The 20,906-nt window shown below is 37.9% G+C and overlaps 1 protein-coding gene across 2 annotated transcripts in view; it reads left to right on the forward strand.

Moving 5' to 3' along the window:
* The window catches only part of LOC137070513 (neuronal migration protein doublecortin-like), a 72,385-nt gene extending 53,229 nt beyond the window's left edge, over positions 1 to 19,156 (forward strand). The window contains exons 4-8 of one of the 2 annotated variants that reach the window (XM_067437727.1): positions 6,907 to 7,009; positions 8,314 to 8,364; positions 10,189 to 10,278; positions 13,849 to 13,946; positions 16,800 to 19,156. In XM_067437727.1, coding sequence (XP_067293828.1) covers positions 6,907 to 7,009; positions 8,314 to 8,364; positions 10,189 to 10,278; positions 13,849 to 13,946; positions 16,800 to 16,856 — 399 coding nt within the window. In that variant the 3' untranslated portion in view covers positions 16,857 to 19,156. The remainder of the gene's footprint in view (positions 1 to 6,906; positions 7,010 to 8,313; positions 8,365 to 10,188; positions 10,279 to 13,848; positions 13,947 to 16,799) is intronic. The other variant, XM_067437728.1, reaches the window with a different exon arrangement.
* The last annotated feature ends 1,750 nt before the right edge of the window (positions 19,157 to 20,906 follow it).

The following is a 20,906-nucleotide window of genomic DNA, read 5'->3' on the forward strand; positions in this document are numbered from 1 at the left end:
AGATAGATAGATAGATAGATATTTTGGACGTTTCCTCAGTTCAAGTTGATTTCTCAATTCATCACCCCTTTAAGTAAATGATTTGATGGATGGATTTAAGTACGGCCCATAAAATAATTTAGTCCTAAGAAAAGCACTAGCATCATATGTTCATATGACACATGGTTTGATATTTTGTATAAATGTAATAAAGGCCTGACAACTTTAATGTGCGACTTAAGTATCCTAAAGTGTCCAATTGCTTTTCGGGGCCACTGTATAGGACTAGAGTTTGTGTTTTCCTGACTAACTGCAAGTCTGTGGGCCCTATTTTAACAATCTAAGTGAATGATCTGAAGTGCAGGACGCAGGTGCACTTAGGGCGTGTCCGAATCCACTTCTGCTAGTTTAACGACGGGAAAAATGGTCGGTGCTCCAGGTGCATGGTCCAAAAGGGTTGTCCCTATTCTCTTAATGAGTCATGGGTGTGTTTTGGGCGTAACGTGTAATAAACCAATCAGAGTCTCATCTGCCATTCCCTTTAAAAGCCAGATGCGCTCACACCATGGCGGATTCGCTATTTACATCATTCTCTAGCGAGGAAGCAGATCTGCTTGTCCGTTAATGCCTGCATGAGCGCATCATTAATGCAAATAAGCTAATTCTGATACATACAATGACTATGTAGGATAGGGACAGGACATGAGAATGATAACTGCGTGGACTGAAACAGAATAGAAAAATAGAGCAAAAAAGTACAAGGACAAAATATACTGAATATGTTAAGTAAGAATAAAAAGTAAATAAGGAAATGATACAAATAATAAAAAAAATAATATTGTCCTCGTTTCACTCTGTTAGTATGAAGGTCAGGTCTGTTAGTTTGAGGCACTCTCCCTTCACTTCTGATCATGTCACATGACAAAGCAACATGAGTGATCATGATCACAGCTGCCTGTGAGCTATAAGCAAATAACAAAATCATTTTGTGTAAGTCCTCAGGAAACCTGTCATTGTCATTTAAGGACAACACTAGGAATTCCAGCTGAATATTTCCAAAGCTAGATGGTTAGGGACTAGGAAAAACAGGTCATTTGATTGGTTCATTGATCCAGGGAGGGCCACACCCATTAGACCTGCTTATTTTTCTTAATTAATTCCCATCACTTCTGGCAATGGAGGCACACACACACACACACACACACACACACACACACACACACAAATGTTGTTCCTGTGGCTCACAGTGATCTGAACTCTGTCACGTTGGCTGGCAGGAACTGTGTTAGTAGTGTCTGGATGAGAGGAGACATGGGGTGACAGATGAGGGTCAAACATACACATACACACCCTGAATTTTAGCTTCCAGTTACAGTGTCGTTGATGAACTGAACTTACACACTGAAACCAGACGCATGCATAAACATAAAGCACAGAAATCACAGAAGGATCTTGACTGAAGACCTCTTGCCTTCAGGACATTCTAACACTGATCCACATTCAGTATTAGCATGACTACCAGACCATTCAGACACACCTCTCTTTTTTATGTAAATTTGTGAATATTTTTGAAAAGCTTCATTTAGTAGTATCACACTGAAAATGTATTTAAAATGTCATTAAATGTATTAAATTTATGTTGAGTTTATAACGTTACTGGATTACTTCAAGTAAAAATGGAGATAAATAAATGGGATCCCTAATTAATGAATTCCCTAAACATCTGGAGCGTAAAAGTGGATATTTGCATGCATATAATATGGCTAGAGAATGAAAGAGACGTGTCCTTTGGGGACATCCCTGTTGCTATGGTTTCATTACACACCTCATATATAGCCCTGCTCTTGACCTTTGGCCTTTTTGACCCTGAGGTCATTCTGTGCCTTGTGGCGGTCACAGGGATAAAATTATTACTGAGATTAAGCGAAAGCAAATTTATATTTTGTGCTGGACTGGCTGTGTCTGGGAACAATTTGCAGATTGTGTGTCCCACGAGGCCTTCTTTAATGGCCCATTTTTTTATGAGCAGTCCTGGCGCACACACACACACAGATGCACGAGCACACACTCCTGCCTCTTGAGGTTTCCCAGTTTCTATATAATCAGCAGAAGACAGGAAGGGGAGTGGGGGCAGCAGGTGCGGGGGGCTGGCTGGACTGACACATGACTGACAGGCGGATTGATTGCTTTTGAATGCCAGCTTGGATAATTATCAGAATGTGTCAGTAAATGCCATACCGTTAAGGCAGTAAAGTGGTTTGACAAGATGCTGTTTTTGTTCTGCTTTCTTTGACACACAGACTCCAGACTGAATGGCATTAATAAGCCATTTAGAAGCGAGATCATAACAGAGACTTACGCTGGGTTCACGGCTGGTCAGAGTTACCGTAATCCCCAGACCTGGAATTGTGCGTTTTACTATTAACACCAAAATGAATCTATAATTTTAATGATCCGACAAAACCACAATACATCAAGCGCCAGACGTTATGCAAATGCTTTATTAATTAACTAATAGTTTATTGAGTGGGACATTAATTCCATTTTACTGTGTGCTATTAACTACGTAAACTTTATTGTATTGTCATTGTCACTTTTGCCTTTCCTTTATTTTTAGATCATCTTGCATTATTAAGATATTACCAGTAATCAATTATGGGAATTATTAAACAATATTAGGAGATAAATATCTAGTTCAGCCATGAATCTCTACATTGCGGAGGCTGATGTGTCCTTTTGCATTCGTTTGGCCTCATTCCTAAAACTTACATAAATAGGCTATATGAGTAACTTGTGCATAAAACGAACCTTCCTGAAAACTCTCCTCCATATTCACTAATTATAGTTGAACATTAATAATTAAGTTGAACGTTAATAATTTCCAAATATTCGTAAATAGGGCACATATTCACACTCATTCATAATTAGCATAATCCCCGCCTATGATTAACAACTTACACAAATTACGTGTACTAGTTTTTTTCATTATGAAGAATTTGACTGAATATAAAAATGCAGTAACCAGCAATTATTAACTTTTCCAGTGTTGTTCAGTCATGGTACAAGGAGAATGGTTGAGTGGTAGTATTTGTCCCACACCTCCTCCATTGTGATTGGACGGCTGGGTAAAACGTTTTCAACACTCAGCTGCAAAAAAAGTGGCAAACTAACTTGTGAAATATTATCAAAATGTAGTGTCAATCAGTTTGCTTAAAGGGTTAGTTCATCAAAAATGAAATTGATGTCATTAATGACTCACCCTAATGTTGTTCCACACCCGTAAGACCTCCGTTCATCTTCAGAACACAGTTTAAGATATTTCATATTTTAGTCCCAGAGCATATGCAGTCTATGCACACTGTACTGTCCATGTCCAGAAAGGGAATAAAAACATCATCATAATAGTCCATATGTGACATCAGTTGGTTGATTAGAATCTCTTGAAGCATCGAAAATACATTTTGGTCCAAAAATATCAAAAACTACGACTCTATTCAGCATTCTCAAGTCTTCTCTTCCGTGTTTCTCAAAAAAGATTCAAACGGTTCATGAATCAGTGAATCGATAAATGATTCAGATCGCCAATGTCACGGGATTTCAGCAGTTTGGTAGCCTAGAAATCTAGCCTAGCAGCAGCAAATCTAATCCGCCCGCGAGTGTCGTCTAGCAACTCTCAATACCCTTCTGAGCTGTATTCCCCAAACTCTTGCCGGGCCAATCACATTGTGTATAGAGTCGGTGGACGGGACCATAATGATGACGTCCGAGTTGCGTTTGCGTGCTTCTAGTAAACACAGAAACTGGCAAACGACGGCAGTCTTTCGAATCAGCTTTGACCGTGACTCTGGAAGACTTGGAGTTAAACTTTTCTCTGAGAAAAGAACAAAGAACGGCACTGAAGTCATTCTTAAAAAGGGAAGATGTGTTCGGAGTTTAGCCGACCGGATACGGCGAATGTTTAATCTATCAACAAGCTCTTTTTCACCTTCGTTGCTCTGGTTGGTGTAGCACTATCCTATCGCGTGCAGAGGGAGTTTGAAAGACAACCGTTTATCCCGCCCCTCGGATTGAGTCCTGTCTATGGTGAGTTTCCAGACCAAACATCTTGATGTGGGTCTGGCTTGTTAGGCTAGCAGTTTGGCAGTTCGATTCGAACTTCGTGATTCGTGAGTCGCTATTCGAACTGCTGAAATCACGTGACATTGGCGATCTGAAACATTATCGATTCACTGATTCATGAATTGTTTGAATCTTTATTTGAGGTTGTGAAAAAAAATGTGGAAGAGAAGACAATGCAGAATAAAGTCGTGGTTTTTGATATTTTTGTACCAAAATGTATTTTCAATGCTTCAAGAGATTCTAATTAACCAACTGATGTCACATATGGACTACTGTGATGATGTTTTTATTCCCTTTCTGGACATGGACAGTATAGTGTGCATAGACTGCATATGCTCTGGGACTAAAATATAAAATATCTTATACTGTGTTCTGAAGAAGAACGGAGGTCTTACGGGTGAGGAACGACATTAGGGAGAGTCATTAATGACATAAATGTCATTTTTGGGTGAGCTTACCCTTTAAAGGGTACATAAAACACAGTTTCTGCCAGTCTCATGTTAATCTTGAGTACCTATAGTATTGCATCCTTCTTATCTCCCAAGACTCGTCTTTAGTTTTATCAGATTTATAAAAGACAGATACAACGTACCGAATCTTTCCGGAAACAGCCGGGCTTGTAGAGGCATGCAGTGGGCGGAGCTACAGAGACACAATACTTCATGGCATTATCCCGTGATTCACTACACATTCGTGTTGTTGACATGACACTTGCACACAAATTCATAGTTTTCACGTGTCGTCACGCGCTTAGAAACGCCCATCTGGAGGGCAAAACAAGGCTATCATCCATTGACCGCCAGTCATTTTTCCAGGTTTGTAGTGAGTATTAATGCAGTAAGACAGTTATATAAAAATACCAAATTCAATATACACCTTACTGATGTGGCATCATTTGTACAGGAAAGCAGATGAACACAGAATATTAGTGCAGCACAAGGCTGCTCGTGAAGTGTTTTCACCATCGAAACCCATTGTCAAAAAAAAAAAACTGTTGCGTTCATATTCTTGGCTCATCTACTTGCTTGTTCATAGCATGGGTCATCAAAAAGGGGTGTAAACTGAATTTGATATTTTAATATCACTGTTATAGTACATTAAGGCACTTTAAGGGTGGGTTGCACTAATGCCGATTCCTTGTTGTCGGATCTCCCTCCGTCTGCTGCTTGATCAGCTCTATAACGATATTACTGCGTAATTAATCTGTGTTTAAAATTAAGTGGTGCAACAACGCAATTTAAAATAAAACCCATATCAACAAATCCTAGATTAGTGTTAAAATTTGCTTAATTGAATCCTTTTTGGTACAACTCACCCTGTAGTGTTTTTCACTTTAAGCGTTTTAAAAGCGTCCCACTGTTTTTGGTGATTGAAATGCTGCAGCAGGTACTGTATATGGATCATAAGTGCCCAAAATGTGCATCTTGTTCACATATTTTTGTTTTAAGATGGAAATTTGATAGGCTTGTGCTGCAGTTCAAAGGATTTCTATGGCGTTTTGCCCTCCAAGGCTTCCGCGACAGTCACGTGACTGAAAACTATGAATTACCAACAAAACACAGACATTTGATGCGGTTTCACTCACAGCCTAAGGTTTCGACTCATGACCAGGATGTTTTATCGCTGGGACCACTCGATCTTTCAGTTACAGACAATCTGCCAATCCAGCGTCGAACTGGGCCTTGTTTATAAAATATTTTTTATCAAAATGCCTGGAACAAACAACATTTTAGCACTATAGCCTAGTGCTGAGAGTTCCTCTGAAACTCTCCGCTCTCACCGACGACAACATTTCTGTCCTGTGTCGGCCACCGTAGCTTCTCTATGTGCTTCGAAAGGGAGGGGTGAGTGGTGGGCGGTCGCAATTCACAACCTCACAGCTAGATGCCCCTAAAATTCACACACTGCACCTTTAGGCAAAACATGGTCATGTCAAAGTGTCCGAATAATTTTGGTCCCAAATTTGAATGTTTTACTGGTAAAATGGTGCTGGTACTGAATGAAGAATTTGTGGGTATAATATGTCACAATATATCCTCACTTATCGTCACGCATAAATTAACTATAGTGTCCTTTACCCACTATAGTAAAAAATTATATCTGGTGTCTGAATAATTTTTGTTTTGACTGTATGTACTTATACATACATACACAGATACACACATCCACACACACTCACATCGATTCAAGTATGCAGGCACACACCCTGCTGGCCAGCTGTTCTCTGCAAGGGCGGCATAGATTAGCTTTGTCATATATCACTGTCTCGCTCTCTCTCTTTGTATGTGTGTGTGTGTGTGTGTGTGTGTGTGTGTGTGGGAAGTGATAGACTGGGGTGGGACTCTGTACTTGGCTGGTGGTGACCCAATTTTAGCACAGAATGTCAAATAGCTGTCTCCGACAATGTCCAAAACATTTAGTTCCTTGCTTATGAACAACTGGAGGAAACTCTGTGTACGAATGCGTCTGTGTGTTACCATCACTCTAATTGCCAGCACATGGCAGATATACATGCTACAGTCTAAAAATGCTGGGTTAAAAACAACCCAGTTTGGGTCATTTTTGCAACCCAGGAATGGGTCAAACAAACTCAGCACTGGGTTGTTTTGACACATGCTGGGTTGGGTTAAATGTTTGAAAGTCAGGAAAAATTGTGTGACTTGCATGGCATCTTACACGTCTCTGTATTCCCAACCCAGCCCCATTGGGTTACTGATTGTGGACAATTATCTACTCAAATTGGATCAAATCAGCCCAGCTTCCTTAAATATCTTTGTTTCAATATTTTGTTGCTCATCTTCTTTTTAGGTGACTTGCTTGCAAGATTTTTTTGGTGATGACGACGTTTTCATTGCCTGTGGACCAGAAAAATTCCGCTATGCACAGGATGACTTCTCTCTGGATGAAAACGGTAGGTCACACCTATTAACAAATAAGTGAAAAATCGAATATAGTTTTGTATCTATTTCTACAGCTCAAACTAAATCATGTTTCATCTCCAGATAGTTGTAACAGTTGTGTATGTTCTTACAGCTAAGTCTGTATTTTTGTTACAGACGTGCACAGATTCTCAAAAATAAATGTTCAGTTGTTAGTTTGTAAAAAGAGGTGTTAGACATTCATCTTGTAACATAATTTTTGTCATCTTGTTCAGCTTCCCAAATAACCCAGCATTAAGTGAACGGTGGTTGTATTTAAGCAAACCCCTAAACAAAACAAACTTATTTTCTTAAAAATCTGTTAGTACACTTTAAAAAAAATATATTGTTGGTTTAACTTAAAAACGTAAGTAACCTGGTTGTCTTAAAATTTTGAGTTTATTGAAATAAAAAATTTGAGTTGATACAATGAAGGAAATTGGTTTAATAAAGAAAAACTCACAATATTGTTGAATCTGAACCACATAAAAAAATGATAAATAATGAAAATAACACAATTTGGCTGCATCATCACAAATAAAACATAATTACCCAATATACTTACAAAATATTTGAATAATATTTGAATAAAGTTTGTCAATTCTAAAAAATGTTCATTGTATTAACTAAAATTTTTAATTTCAATGAACTCAAAATTTTAAGGCAACCAGGTAATTTATTTTTAAATATTTGTTTACAGTGTAACAATGTAAAGACACTTCTGTGGGTTGCAACATTATTCCCCTCTCTGACCAAACAGAAACGTAATTCTCTAATTCAAACAAAAATCTACAGTAGTAAAATAAATCCTCCTATTTTTAGCCCCCTTGTTATCAGAAAAGCCTTCGATTCAGCTGATCAAAATATTTTCAGCCAGAATGGCTGCCATTTAGAGGGCGATGTTGGAATGGCTTTAGTTTTTACTTAAATAATAGACAGACATATTAAACGGAATAACATTTTGTACACTAATACCTTTACTATTTTGACTTTTGCGCAGGAGCATCTTAGTTCAATCAAGTCCTAGTCTCTCATTAACACTTTCAGTCTGAGAGCAGAAGGAAGCTGCATGCCTTTGGATGTCGTTCATTAAGCCTCTCAGAATCACGCTTTCAAATGGCTTAATGCATTATTCAAATTCACATTTACATATGAAAATATCCGATGTGCGACTCACATGGGTGTAATAAGGTTCAGAGTCAGATAAGGCGTCAGACAGCTCAAGAGGATTGTGTTCGTGTGTGTCTGAGAGAGAGAGACAGACAGACAGAAATAATATACTGATTTGTGTCTGCAGTAGAAGCATCACCAAGAACGTTTCCAAGCTACAAGATACACAGAGATGAAAGTAGCTATATTATGTTTTTATTACTGCAAACACGACATGCTACTTACAAAACAATAGCGTTTCTTTTTCGCATTTCTGTAAAATGTGTGTGATTTCTGACATGCAGAGATAGTGTTGACATTTTTTGGTTACACATTAGTCCAATTTAGACATTCTACTAACTATAAGTAACTTTGCAACTACATGTAAACTAACACTCATAAGAGTATTAGTAGACTATGTTAGGGTTAGGTGTTGGGTTCGGGTTAGTAGAATAAGGTGACATGCAGATGCATCAAAATAGAGGGCCCTATCGTACACTTGGCGCAATGCGACGCCAGGCCTCGACGCAAATGTTTTTTTTGCTAGTTTCAGCTTGATGCAGTTATCATTTTCACATCCAGCTCCACATTGTTTAAATAGCAGATGCACTTATGCCTATCTGTTCGCCCGTGGGCGTGCTGGTCTGAATATGAGGTGTGTTCAGAAGCATTGTTGGCGCGTTGCTATTTTGAAGACACTGAAAACGACTGCACCCTTGACCAACAAAAACCTGCTCTAAAGTCAATAGCGCAGTATTTTTGTTGTTTAAAGGGCGCATTAGTAATATGCGCATATAGGCGTGTACACAACGTGCGCACACTCTGTTTATTACACACACATGGCCGCAGCACACAAACATTTTTTGATTATAGCATATCCCACCATGTAAATAGTGAATCCTACCCTAGGATTCCGCGAGTGTCGTCTAACAACTCTCAATACACTTCGGAGCTGTAAAAACCAAACTCTGGTCGGGCCAATCATATCATGTATAGAGTCGGTGGGCGGGGCTTAACATAATGACGGCCGAGTTGCGCTTGCGTGCTACTATAAACACCGAACGGCGGTCTTTCGAATTAGCTTTGACCGCGACTCTGGAAGACTTGGAGTTAAGCTTTTCTCTGAGAAAAGAACAAAGAACGGCACTGAAGTCATTCTTAAAAAGGGAAGATGTGTTCGGAGTTTAGCCGACCAGATACGAGAAAAGTTGAATCTATCAACGAGCTCTGCTTCACCTTCGTTGCTCTGGTTGGTTGTAGCGCTATCCTATCGTGTGCAGAGGGAGTTTAAAAAGAACCGTTTATCCCGCCCCTCGGATTGAGCTGTCAATGGTGAGTTTCCCGACCAAATATCTTGATGTGGGTCCGGCGTGTCAGGCTAAGCGAATCTGCCATGGTGTGAGCGCATCTGGGTTTTAAAGGGAATGGCAGATAAGACTCTGATTGGTTTATTACATGTTACGCCCCAAATCACACCCATGACTCATTAAGAGGATAGGGACAACCCTTTTGGACCCACCTGGCGCGCCAACCGTTTTTTCTGTCGTCAAACTAGTTAAATTTCAGACATGCCCTTAGTGCACCTGCGTCGTGCACTTCAGACCATGGGCTCAGGTGGTTAAAATAGGGCCCAAAGCGTTAACAGATATTTAGCTGACAATGCTGCAAATTTACTTAATAGTTAGTAGAATCTCTATTTCATCTCCATTTGAAATTGGTTTTGTAATTGAATTGGTTTTTACAAGAATGTCCTTACATCTGTTTTCCTTTCTACTTTTTGCATGTTGTTTTGTGATGTTTCTGAATGCCTCTTTTCACTTTTCAAATTGCTTTCTTGGCACGACTGTAAAACCAACCAAACAAACAAAATAGGTTGATAATGTGTGTAATTTGTATTTCTGTGTGGGAAACATATGGCAAGGGCACAACGGTTTTCAAGGTGTTTCCTCACATTTCATGGAATCTGTCACAGTAAAGTCTCTGTCTTCATACTAATGCTCTGTCTTTGTTACTCTTGCTGTAGAGTGTCGGGTAATGAAGGCCCCTAAAGGACAGAGGGGCTCCACTAAGAGTCCCGGCCCAATGCGACGCTGCAAGTCTCCGGCTGATTCCAGTGAGCCAATAATTATGTGATTCATGTCAGCTCAACACACCTTTAACTCCATAATAAAGCTTTACTAACTATTATCAATTCCACATCACGGCTAAAGCACCACAATTTCTTGCATGGATGATTGACAAGCTTTCTAAAATAATACACTTTAGTTTGTTCTAAACTGCTTTGTCCATTATATTATATTGACACGTTTATTTTTGCTTATGTCGTTAAATTATGCATGATTATGAATCATCTGTTGTTTTGTTTTTATGAGATTTTTAACACATTGTCACTTTAATTTGGTTTTTGTTAATCTATCATAATCTTGCAATTTTTCCTGTGTGTTTTCTTGCAATGGCCTGTGCAATTAACCTTCTGTGTGCATAAATGGTTAATACTGTCAAAATGATTTTACAGTAATATACAGCCTATGTCGTATGCATAGCTACTTACAGAGAATAAACACATTATTGATGTTTAAACCCCAAAGACCCACTGCAGTTTAAAGCAGTTTATTAATGAATTCCTTGTTTTATTAAATGTAGGTTATAACTACTTACAAAAGCAACTCACGCAGCAGTTTTCAATCAAATTCAGTCAAAAAAGTGATTTTTTTCTTAATTTCTTCTGACAGCGTTCAGTTCAAAAAATTTACTTATTTATACTCATTATACTGTAAAAGTTAAGGGAGGAAGGAAGGAAGGAAGGAAGGAAGGAAGGAAGGAAGGAAGGAAGGAAGGAAGGAAGGAAGGAAGGAAGGAAGGAAGGAAGGAAGGAAGGAAGGAAGGAAGGAAGGAAGGAAGGAAGGAGCGAGTGAGTGAGTGAGCATAAAAATCCATTTTGTGTTTGTGTCTCTGAGATAAAGATTAAAAGGTGAAGAGAGGAGACGCCTGTCACACAAGTTTGAGTTTGATGTAAGCAGATAGATTTGCTGCATATTTAATATTTTAGAGAGGAAGGATCACTCAATCTTCCAAGGCAGACTGAGCCTGGAGACTTTTTTTTAATCTGAGGATGAGGGCAAAAAGGCCACGCTTGCATACTAGACGATCAAGACTAATAAATAAAACATTTTAGGTTATAATCATATTTGGCATCTACAGGAAGAAACCAAGGCAAACAAAGTATCCCATCAACAGTACCATCATATGAGGTCAAACGTACGCATCATTACTTTGGCAGGGTTTCACGCAGAGGTGGTGGCTGGGAAAGAGATGAGATTTTTAGTGATGGGGAAAAAGAAAGCATTGATATGTCCTTGTTGACCTTTCCACAGTCAGCAGTATCATGTCATGACTGCCATCTTGTGGTGGCAGAACCTCACAGAGTTCAGTTAAAGGGATAGTTCGAGTAAGGTCAATTCTGTCATCATTTACTCACCCTCAAGTTGTTCCAAACCTGTATGAATTTCTTTCTTTTGCTGAACACAAAAGAAGATATTTAGAAAAGATTCAGTCTATTGGCCCCAATGACTTCCATCCATTTTTTCCCCATTTTCTTCAAAATAATTTATTTTGTGTTCAACAGAAGAAAGAAAATCATATTTATTTAGGTTTGTAGGGTGAGTAAATGATGACAGAATTTTCCTTTTTGGGTGAATTATTTCTTTAACGGTGATGTGTCATTTCTGCACCGCTTAGACAAAAATTGCAATAATTCTCAGATACATTTCCTGAATGCTTTATACTAGCTCTAGTCAGAGGAATGTGATATTAGGGGAGAAACATCTGCATTCTGAAGAACATTGATTTTTTTTTTTTCTTTAGTTGTCATCAAAATGTTTGTTCTGTTTTTGGAAGAAGAAACATTTATAAATATAGACCTTTGTGCTAACATTGTATTAATTGTTGTACACTATTAACCGCAAAACTAAAAGCTAGACATGGAGTAAAAGCCATAAAAGATTTAATTTCCTGAGTTCTTTAATATGAAGAATATTTGTAAAAAGGACATGAGATTTTATTGTAAGAATAGCTCATTTGTGCATGCTAACTCTTCTTGCATGGCCTGTGTGCTTTAAATCAGTGTATCTGTATCACTGCACCACTGTGCACACTCGGGTATGTATGTTTTCTTTTCTTTTCTTTTTTTACTATTTCTTTTCATGTTTATTTATATCTCTCCCCCTTTTGTTTTAAAGCCCATCTTGTAAGTTTTGTATTGCACTGCTCTCCTTTTGAAATAAATGAACAAGGACATTTTGAGCATTTTATAATTGTTTTTTTATTTATTTATTTACCATCAATTCTTATTTTGTACATCCATTTATTTCTCCTGTTCAGTTTCTCTTTCATTAAGTTCATTTTTCAGTTCAGAGATTTAACTGATTGTTGTTAGGCTATAACATTATATAGTGTTTTTTTTCTTTCTTTTTTCTATCAACTTATTAATTTCAGCAAGGAACCCTCTCTTCTTAATTTAAGTTGAAATAACTAAAACATTCAAGTTGATTGTACTTAAAAATCTAAAGGAGCAATTTTTTTACAGTGCTGTTACACCAAAATTTTAACCATAAGTAAATTCGTTTTAGTAAGCAGGACTCGTAGATTTTAATTTTGTACTTTTAATTGCTAGCTAACTCTAAAATGATCCGGTAATTTCAACATAAATATTTTTAAAAGTGGAAACTTGGCTAGTTTAACTAGCTAATTCAATAAATGCTGACTTGCTAATTGATAACACCATGCTTTTATAGCATAGCATAGCAATTGCTAAATGCTGAAGACAATATAGAACATTTACATAAATCTGCTCTCTGCTCATCACCTCAAAGCACAGAAACATTAAACACTACTAAATCTCCCACTTAACATTAATCTTGCACACACACACACACACACACACACACACACACACACACACACACACACACACACACACACACACACACACACACACACACACACACACACACACACCAACATTATAACACTTAATTTAAAGGGTTACTTTAGCGCTTTAGCATATGGCTTTGTATCAGTAGAAAACCGGGAGTATATTGAAATGATCGCGCTTTGAATGATTTAGCTTTTTAGGAGTGTAACCGATCATGAACACAATGCAAAGCTAACTTGGAACAAAGTTGTGCATTTAATTAGCACATGAAAAGCTAAGAACTGCACTTTTAGAGAAGTCTCCTTATCCAGGTCTTCCAACGACGCCTGGCATTTCATCTGAGATTCAGTTCCCTTTGTTTCATTTATTCATTAGCTGGAGCAGTTTTAAGGCCTGGCATCTTGTCCTGAGGTTTTTGTATTACTTAAATGAAAGCTCTGTTTTTTAAAAAAAAAAAGCCTTTAGTAGGCTACTTTAGGGCACACGATCACACCACTCTCACATATAAACATAGCTCTGGTGTATCATAGCAACCTGCTCTATTCGTAGAGAGATGTGTAAATGAGTTCCTGCAAACAGATACACAGACCAGCAGCTGGCTAGACGACAGTTGACAACATGATTACACAGGGAGGAGGGAAGACCCTGCCTAACCCCACAATTTGTCTTTTCTTTTCCCCTAATCTTTCTGTCTGTGCCTCTCCTTCTATCCCTCTCTTTCAATTTTGCACTTTTTATACCTCTCTTTAGCTAATGGAACAGGCTCCAGTAGTCAGCTCTCTACGCCCATCTCTAAGCAGTCCCCCATCTCGACCCCGACTAGCCCCGGCAACAGTCGCAAACAGAAGGTAATGTTCTGTCAATTCCTCTATCTATAGGTGAAAAACCTAAACTATTGCTCCGTTTTAAATGGCATGATATGACCATACTATTTTTTATTTATTTTGTTGTTGTTGTTGTTTTGCATTATGCTATGGAATAATATTCCTGACAATATTCAAAAGGAATTCCAAATTGTATTTGCTATTGAAATGTTTATTTGTGCACACACATATTGACTTGTTACATAACTGAAAAAGATGTGTTAGTTTTACATCAGTGGTCTTAAACTCAATTCCTGGAGCTCTGCACAGTTTAGCTCCAACCAGCTTCAACTCACACCTGCTTGAATGTTTCTACACTGTAAAAAAAAAAAAAATATATGTTGGTTTAACTTAAAAATGTAAGTAACCTGGTTGCCTTAAAATGTTTAGTTTATTTTAATTAAACATTTGAGTTGATACAATGAAGGAAATTGGTTTAATAAATAGAAACTCAAAATATTATTGTATCTGAACCACATTAAAAATTTGATAAAAAATTATGAAAATAGCACAATTTGGCTGCGTCATCACAAATAAAACACACACAATTACCCAATACACTTTTAATAATACAAAATATTTTAATAATATTTTAATAAAGGTTGTCGATTCTCAAAAAAAAAAAAGTCATTGTATTGAAATTTTAAGGCAACCAGGTAACTTATTTTTTTTATTTTATTTTTTACAGTGTAGTAATCCTGAAGACCTTGATTAGCTGGATCAGGTGTGTTTGATTAGGGTTGGACCAAAACTGACCCTCCAGGAACTGAGTTTGAGACCACTGATTTACCTGATTTAATCAAGTTCCAGATGAATCAATTAAGTTAAACAAACATCATTCGTTCACATAACTTGAACATCGTGGAATGAAGTCATTTCTATACCCAATTGAGTAGACTCAAAGTGGTTTTAATATGGCTCCCTATACAACAGTGGTGTGCACAGGGGGCTTGAGACCCTGCCTCTTTAATCAAATCACAAGTTTATTTAGTTGTTTTGTATATTTTTGTGGTCACCTGTCTGATTTATAAGACTGTAATAACTAGCTTTCATTCTATTAGCCAGCAACACAGTCCATCGCTCTGCTTTTCTCCACTATGGTAGCCCAGTATAATTTAAGTGGTTCTTATTATTCCAACATAATTAAACATTAACCACTTCAGCTCTACACCCCCTCTTGGACCCACCGGTGGGTCCGAAATTGCATCATCATAATCTTTTTTAAAAATCTATAACTCGCGCACCACAAAACTAGACATATATGGTATCATTTGAAAGATTAGATCCTCAGCTTTCTTAATAACCCAATAACTTCTGCATTTATATTACATAGAAGAAAATAATAAGGTCTGAATTCGACCCCCCGCAACGACCACCCCTTGAGAAAATCATGCAAATAATATAAAATTTCATATTTTTATCACACAAACACACCTAAAATACACATATCAAATGAAAGCTATCGGCCTCAGGAATATCGCCGAGCAGTTAATTTCACCGATCCAATAATTTACAGTAAATTTATTATCAAAAGAATCACAAAGATGGAAATGACTCCTTTGAACAAGCAAACACATGAGTCATATTCCTGTTTCGATCACAAACTCGTTGTAAAGCTACTAGCCTCAACCCTATATCAGCTTGTTCCTTAGGTTGTTTGCTTCAAAATGAGACTATTTTTACATGTCTGTGAGCAAGTATGGCCAAATGACACTGTAAAATGTCACCGATGTCCAGATCAAAACATGTGATGCAGACAAATACTTTTATTATTGCTAGTTTTGATTGTCGGTGTTAGCCACAATTTTTGATGATGTCATCACATATTGCATCATGCTACAGAAAAGCTGAGAATCTCAGCTCTTTATAGACATGTGGATCATGATTCTAGACCAATCAGAGCCCAAGATCTCCTTTTACAAAGTTGAAGAGGTGGAGTCTTTTTTTCGATTTCCTAGTGGCCAGTTGATGTCAATTGAGATGAGTAGGAGTTGTTAGACACTTTGGTCAGATAAATCTCAATAACTTTTATTTGCAAGGAGATATCAAGAAAATTCTTTTTTCCCCTGTTTAGTGCCAAACTATAGAATCAACAGAAACTTCCAAAAAGCTTGGATCCCAAAATGATTAAAAAAAATAAAGATTTTTACATAAATTAATTAAAAATAAATCAAAATATTTATTTTTTATCTATGTTTATCATAATATTGTGAATAGATACAATAAAATATATACAAGATTCCACCACTGTGTTAAAATTTAGAGTATTTTCTGTAAAATGAGACCATTTTTATCAATTTACTCCAATGTATGTGGGTAGGGCGCTCTTTTAAATTCAGATATTCCAAATTCTCAAAAAAATGCAAAATGTGCTGCAGAGCTGAAGTGGTTAAACACTATTAAAAAATCACCTGCTAGCTATTTCACTTCCTCTGTGTCACAAAATTCAAATGGAATCACAATCCCCTTTGCGCTTGTGTTTTCTGATATGCCTAACAGTCAACTGCCAATCAGTCTTGAGGATGGGGTTTCCATAAAATGGGGTTACACGATAAAAAACAGGCCAATTTCTTTACTTAAATTCATACAAAGTCAACATTTTGTGTACAGAGTATTTACCCTGTCACTTGTGTTCATTCATTTATTTGGAATGCCAGAGGAAGATGTCACCTGATTATCATCGGCTCGGCTGGTTTGTGACCCATGGGTTCTTTAATTTGCACATTGTCTGTAGATCACCCACAGAAATTCCCACACCAGTTTAAGTGATTGTGGTCCAACGCTAGTTTAGTAAATCTGGCTCTTAATTGACTTTCCCTACCCTCTCTTCACCTCTAGGATCTATACTTGCCTCTGTCTCTGGAAGATGATGATTCACAGGGGGAGTCCATGTAGACTCTTTCCGCTCTGTACGCCAATCAACATGCCAGTCTCTGGTGCTATCTGTCTTGGAAACATCACCATCATCGCCCTAGTTACCGGGGCGAATGCACGCCTCTCCTTTGCCGCCCCTTGGCCGTCAGGCTTCAGACCTCGAGGCTTTGCGGCGACGGTCAGTGCACTATTTGCTGCTTGAGAATTTGTTGCATCCATTTCTGTGTTTTGATAATAGATTTGTAGTGACTGATGAAAATGTTAAGTATATGCGGGGCATATGCTGCATTTTTTGCTTGTATTATAACAACAAACACCCAAATTTGTACATGTGGTCTGCTGTGGAAATTCATTTTATATATATGAGAAATTTGAGAAACGTAACTGTTATCACACAGCAGGTCAGTTTAGCTCTTTAAACATCCAACCATCATTTTTTAAACCAATAGTTTTGACTTTTTCATACTGACTTTTTTAAAAGCTTGGTCCTCTGAATTTCAAGCAGCAAATAGTCATTTTTACAAGGGTGTAATAGTCTGACTTGTACAAGAAAAATAACAAAAGAAAAAAAAAATGGAAAAGAAAAAATGGGGGAAAAAAACTTGTTGCACCATTAATAATTTTTATTAATCTCTTTTTGTAACCCTCTCTCGCTCTCGCTCTCTCTGTGCAATGGTTTAGTGTGTTTTAAAGCCCATGAAGTTGAACTAGAGTCCTCAGACTCTATCCATATCACTGTAAATAATGTGTACAGCCTACTCTAAGACTCCAACATCTATGTTTTTACATTGTTGCGATGTCTTTAAAACATAGATATAATGTTAAATGTCAATAGCTCTGAAGGTACTCATTGCAAATTGAGAGGGGGGCCAAAAGCCATATAACAAGATCTTTTTGCTTTCAAAAAGGATCACATTACGTTTTGAAAATGTAAAAGATTAGGTAATAGCAGCAGATTTCTGTTCCGAAGGATTTGATTCAAGGAATAGGAATTAAAATCAGTGAATTAAGAAAAGATTGTCCATTCAATTCATGCATCATATTCCAAGTCTTCTAAAGAGCCACGAACTCTATGTGAGGAACAGTCCAAAATTGAAATCCTTATTCACGGGAAAACCTTGCTCTCTGCCGCTTTTAAATGGCATTCAGAAAATGCTGATGCAAGATTACATGCTATTGTTTGTCATTTGTGTTATAGTGACGCATCAAGTTTGAATACGGGGAATATGCTGGGAGGGTTTTTAGTGAACACTGACATTTTCTCACAAATGTATTGTAAGAAATACGAACCCTTTTATGGTGTTTATTTGAAGCTCTGATTAGCCTTGTGGCATGAAATATAGTAGCATGAACATTCTTCAAAATTGATACTTTGTTCAAGATAAAATTCCATACAGGTTTAGAGCGCCATGATGACCATTGTCAGTTTTGGATGACTATTCCTTTTGAAATTGAGTTTGAAAATGTCTTTTAAGGTACAGTGTCCTTTTTCAGAAAGCCAAAGCTATGTTGAAAAGAGGGAAGCTGAAAAATAATATTTTCTCTCCCCCGGTGGTGATGTACATATCGGAGTCTCTCATTCAAAGTTCTTATTTGAAAATGAACAGAATATCACAAGTGAACATTTACATATTAGAAAACCAAATAGATAGGATATGATGATGGAATTCAGTGTATGATAGCAAATTGCATTCATTTCTCAATCACCGCATCAAAGAGATTTCTGCAAGTGTCGTGATATCTGTTGGTCAGCTCAAAAAAAGGGGGATAAAAAACTAGCACAACAAAACTGCACAAATCAGGCAAACCCTTTGATGATTTTTTTTATATATATTTCCATTCTCCCACTTTCCACTTTGTCTTCTGATTATTTTTCACCTTCCATGGTGCCTTTTATAAATCGCCCTCTATGAAAAAAGCAAAAAAAAAAAAAAAAAAAAAATCTACACGAAAGACACTCATCTGTCAGTTGTTTACTGTATCTTTTTTGAAATGTTTGATATGAAGTGGGGCTCAAACACTAACTATAACTACATCCTCTGTAATCTGTTACTGTAGTAGTTTATCAGGGTAATTCTTCAGACATGGTGCAGATGCTCTCTTTTCTCCTATAGTGCTGTAAACACGGTTGCTTGTGTACTGATATTTTTGGGCTTGGGGACATTAAACAAAAAATAATAATAATAATTCAGACATCCTCTCTGATTATCATGTACTTCCTGCTGTATCATTGTGACTTGTTTTGGTGATGTCATTCTGTGTATTAAACTTCTCTCTTTACTATTAAAATGAGATGCTCTTCTGCTCCTGTTTTGACTGCAGTAATGCTCATGAATGTCTTTGTTGGTGTTTGTTATTGTCTGCTAAGAATTTTTTTCCAGTGAATTTTAAGCACATGACCTACATCCATGGCCTCATTTATATTCTATTCGTGCCTAAGTAAAGAGGTCATTAACTGACGAATCAAATTTTCCCTGATCTTTTGTCAATGTACTAAAATCCACAATTTTCAGAGCTCAAAACTTCCTTGTTAGCCCATAAACAGCTCTTATTGGAACCAAGCTGCCAAAAGACTTGTGTTGTTCTTCCTCTTAAAGCAGCACTTGGTACCTTTTGCTCTCAGGGTCCCCCTACAGTTGGGAAAAAATAATGTCCTCAAATACTGTCGTAAGCTCTGTCATCCTACAACAGGGGATGGCGTGCATTTGTTGACATGACAACCCTGATAGCTCTGAACTAGTGATGCGCGGGTCATCTCATAACCTGCGTACCCCGTATGTCTATTTAATGGTCGCGGGTGCGGGGCGGGTTGTAAAAATATATACAGTGGTGCAGGGCGGGCCAAATAACTTCATAAAAGCGTCCCGCGGGTTGGTGCAGCACTAACAGTTAACTTACCCTGAACACTGCAGGAGGAGTTCACATGCAGGTGTTCTTCTGGCGGCGCGTGTGAAATGTCTTCATCCCAGGTACAGACAGTGGCATGTTTCAGCAAGACATATGAATATAATTTCATGGGTTTTATTTTTTTCAAACGCCAAATAATCGTGATGCTCACGTTTACAAGCCAGCGTCATTATAGTAGTCTATTGGTTACCATTTTACAGAATCTATATGATACTTCAATTCAATGTTTGAGTGGTAGATAATCACCATAACAAGCAGGACAGCATCGGTCGGTAATTCGAAATGAATACATTTTGCACAGACACAGATAGAATACCTCTTCAGCATCGCCTCTTAAGCCCCTTTCACACTGCGATTCCGGCAAATACACGGATAATGCGACCCGGCATTTGTTCCCGGGCCGCTAGATTTGGTCCATTCACACAGCTAGCGAAATACCGTAATATGTGCGCTTTCACACACAACGCTTAACGGTCCCGGGTCGAGTTGACTCGTGACATCCTGATGTGACGTATAATAGCGAGCGATCTCAGCTTCAGCGCGGATAGTAAGGACCTCTGTGGTCTCGACTTGTGTCCAGTTTGCGCACATTTCTGCTTGTTTAATTTTAGTTTCTTTTGTATACGAACACTCTGCGTTTAATACACTGACTAGCTCTTCTGGCACTGCAGGGTTGTATTATTGAAAAAACAAGCTCTAGGAGTCGCACAATAACTACGTACACGTTGCGGCATTAGTTTCGGCTTTTGTTCACTCAGCGCTCGTCCCGGGTCGAATACCGCAATATTACTAGGTCCCCGACCCGGGTCGAATTCGGTAATCAATCCCGGGACGTGGTTGCTTTCACACAGAAGGCGACCCGGCAATGTTCCGGGAATATTGCGGGTCCGACGGGCAGTGTGAAAGGGGCTTTAGTGAAGTAATATGGACAGACTGAGAGATATAGAATCACTGTTTATTTTCAGGTATGTGAATGTTTCAGTAGAGCGTTTAACACGGGCTGTGCAAAAAGACTTGAGGAAAGGCAAAGGCTCTACATACCAAGACCGTTTGTGACATTCTAGCTACTATGAATGGAAAGAAACTCCAACGCACAATAAGGCAGATAAGTCATCACATTACTGTACCTGCCGTTAGAAGCTCCGGTTACTATAGAAACAGTAA

Source organism: Pseudorasbora parva, chromosome 3, assembly GCF_024679245.1.
Source record: "Pseudorasbora parva isolate DD20220531a chromosome 3, ASM2467924v1, whole genome shotgun sequence".
Taxonomy (NCBI): domain Eukaryota; kingdom Metazoa; phylum Chordata; class Actinopteri; order Cypriniformes; family Gobionidae; genus Pseudorasbora; species Pseudorasbora parva.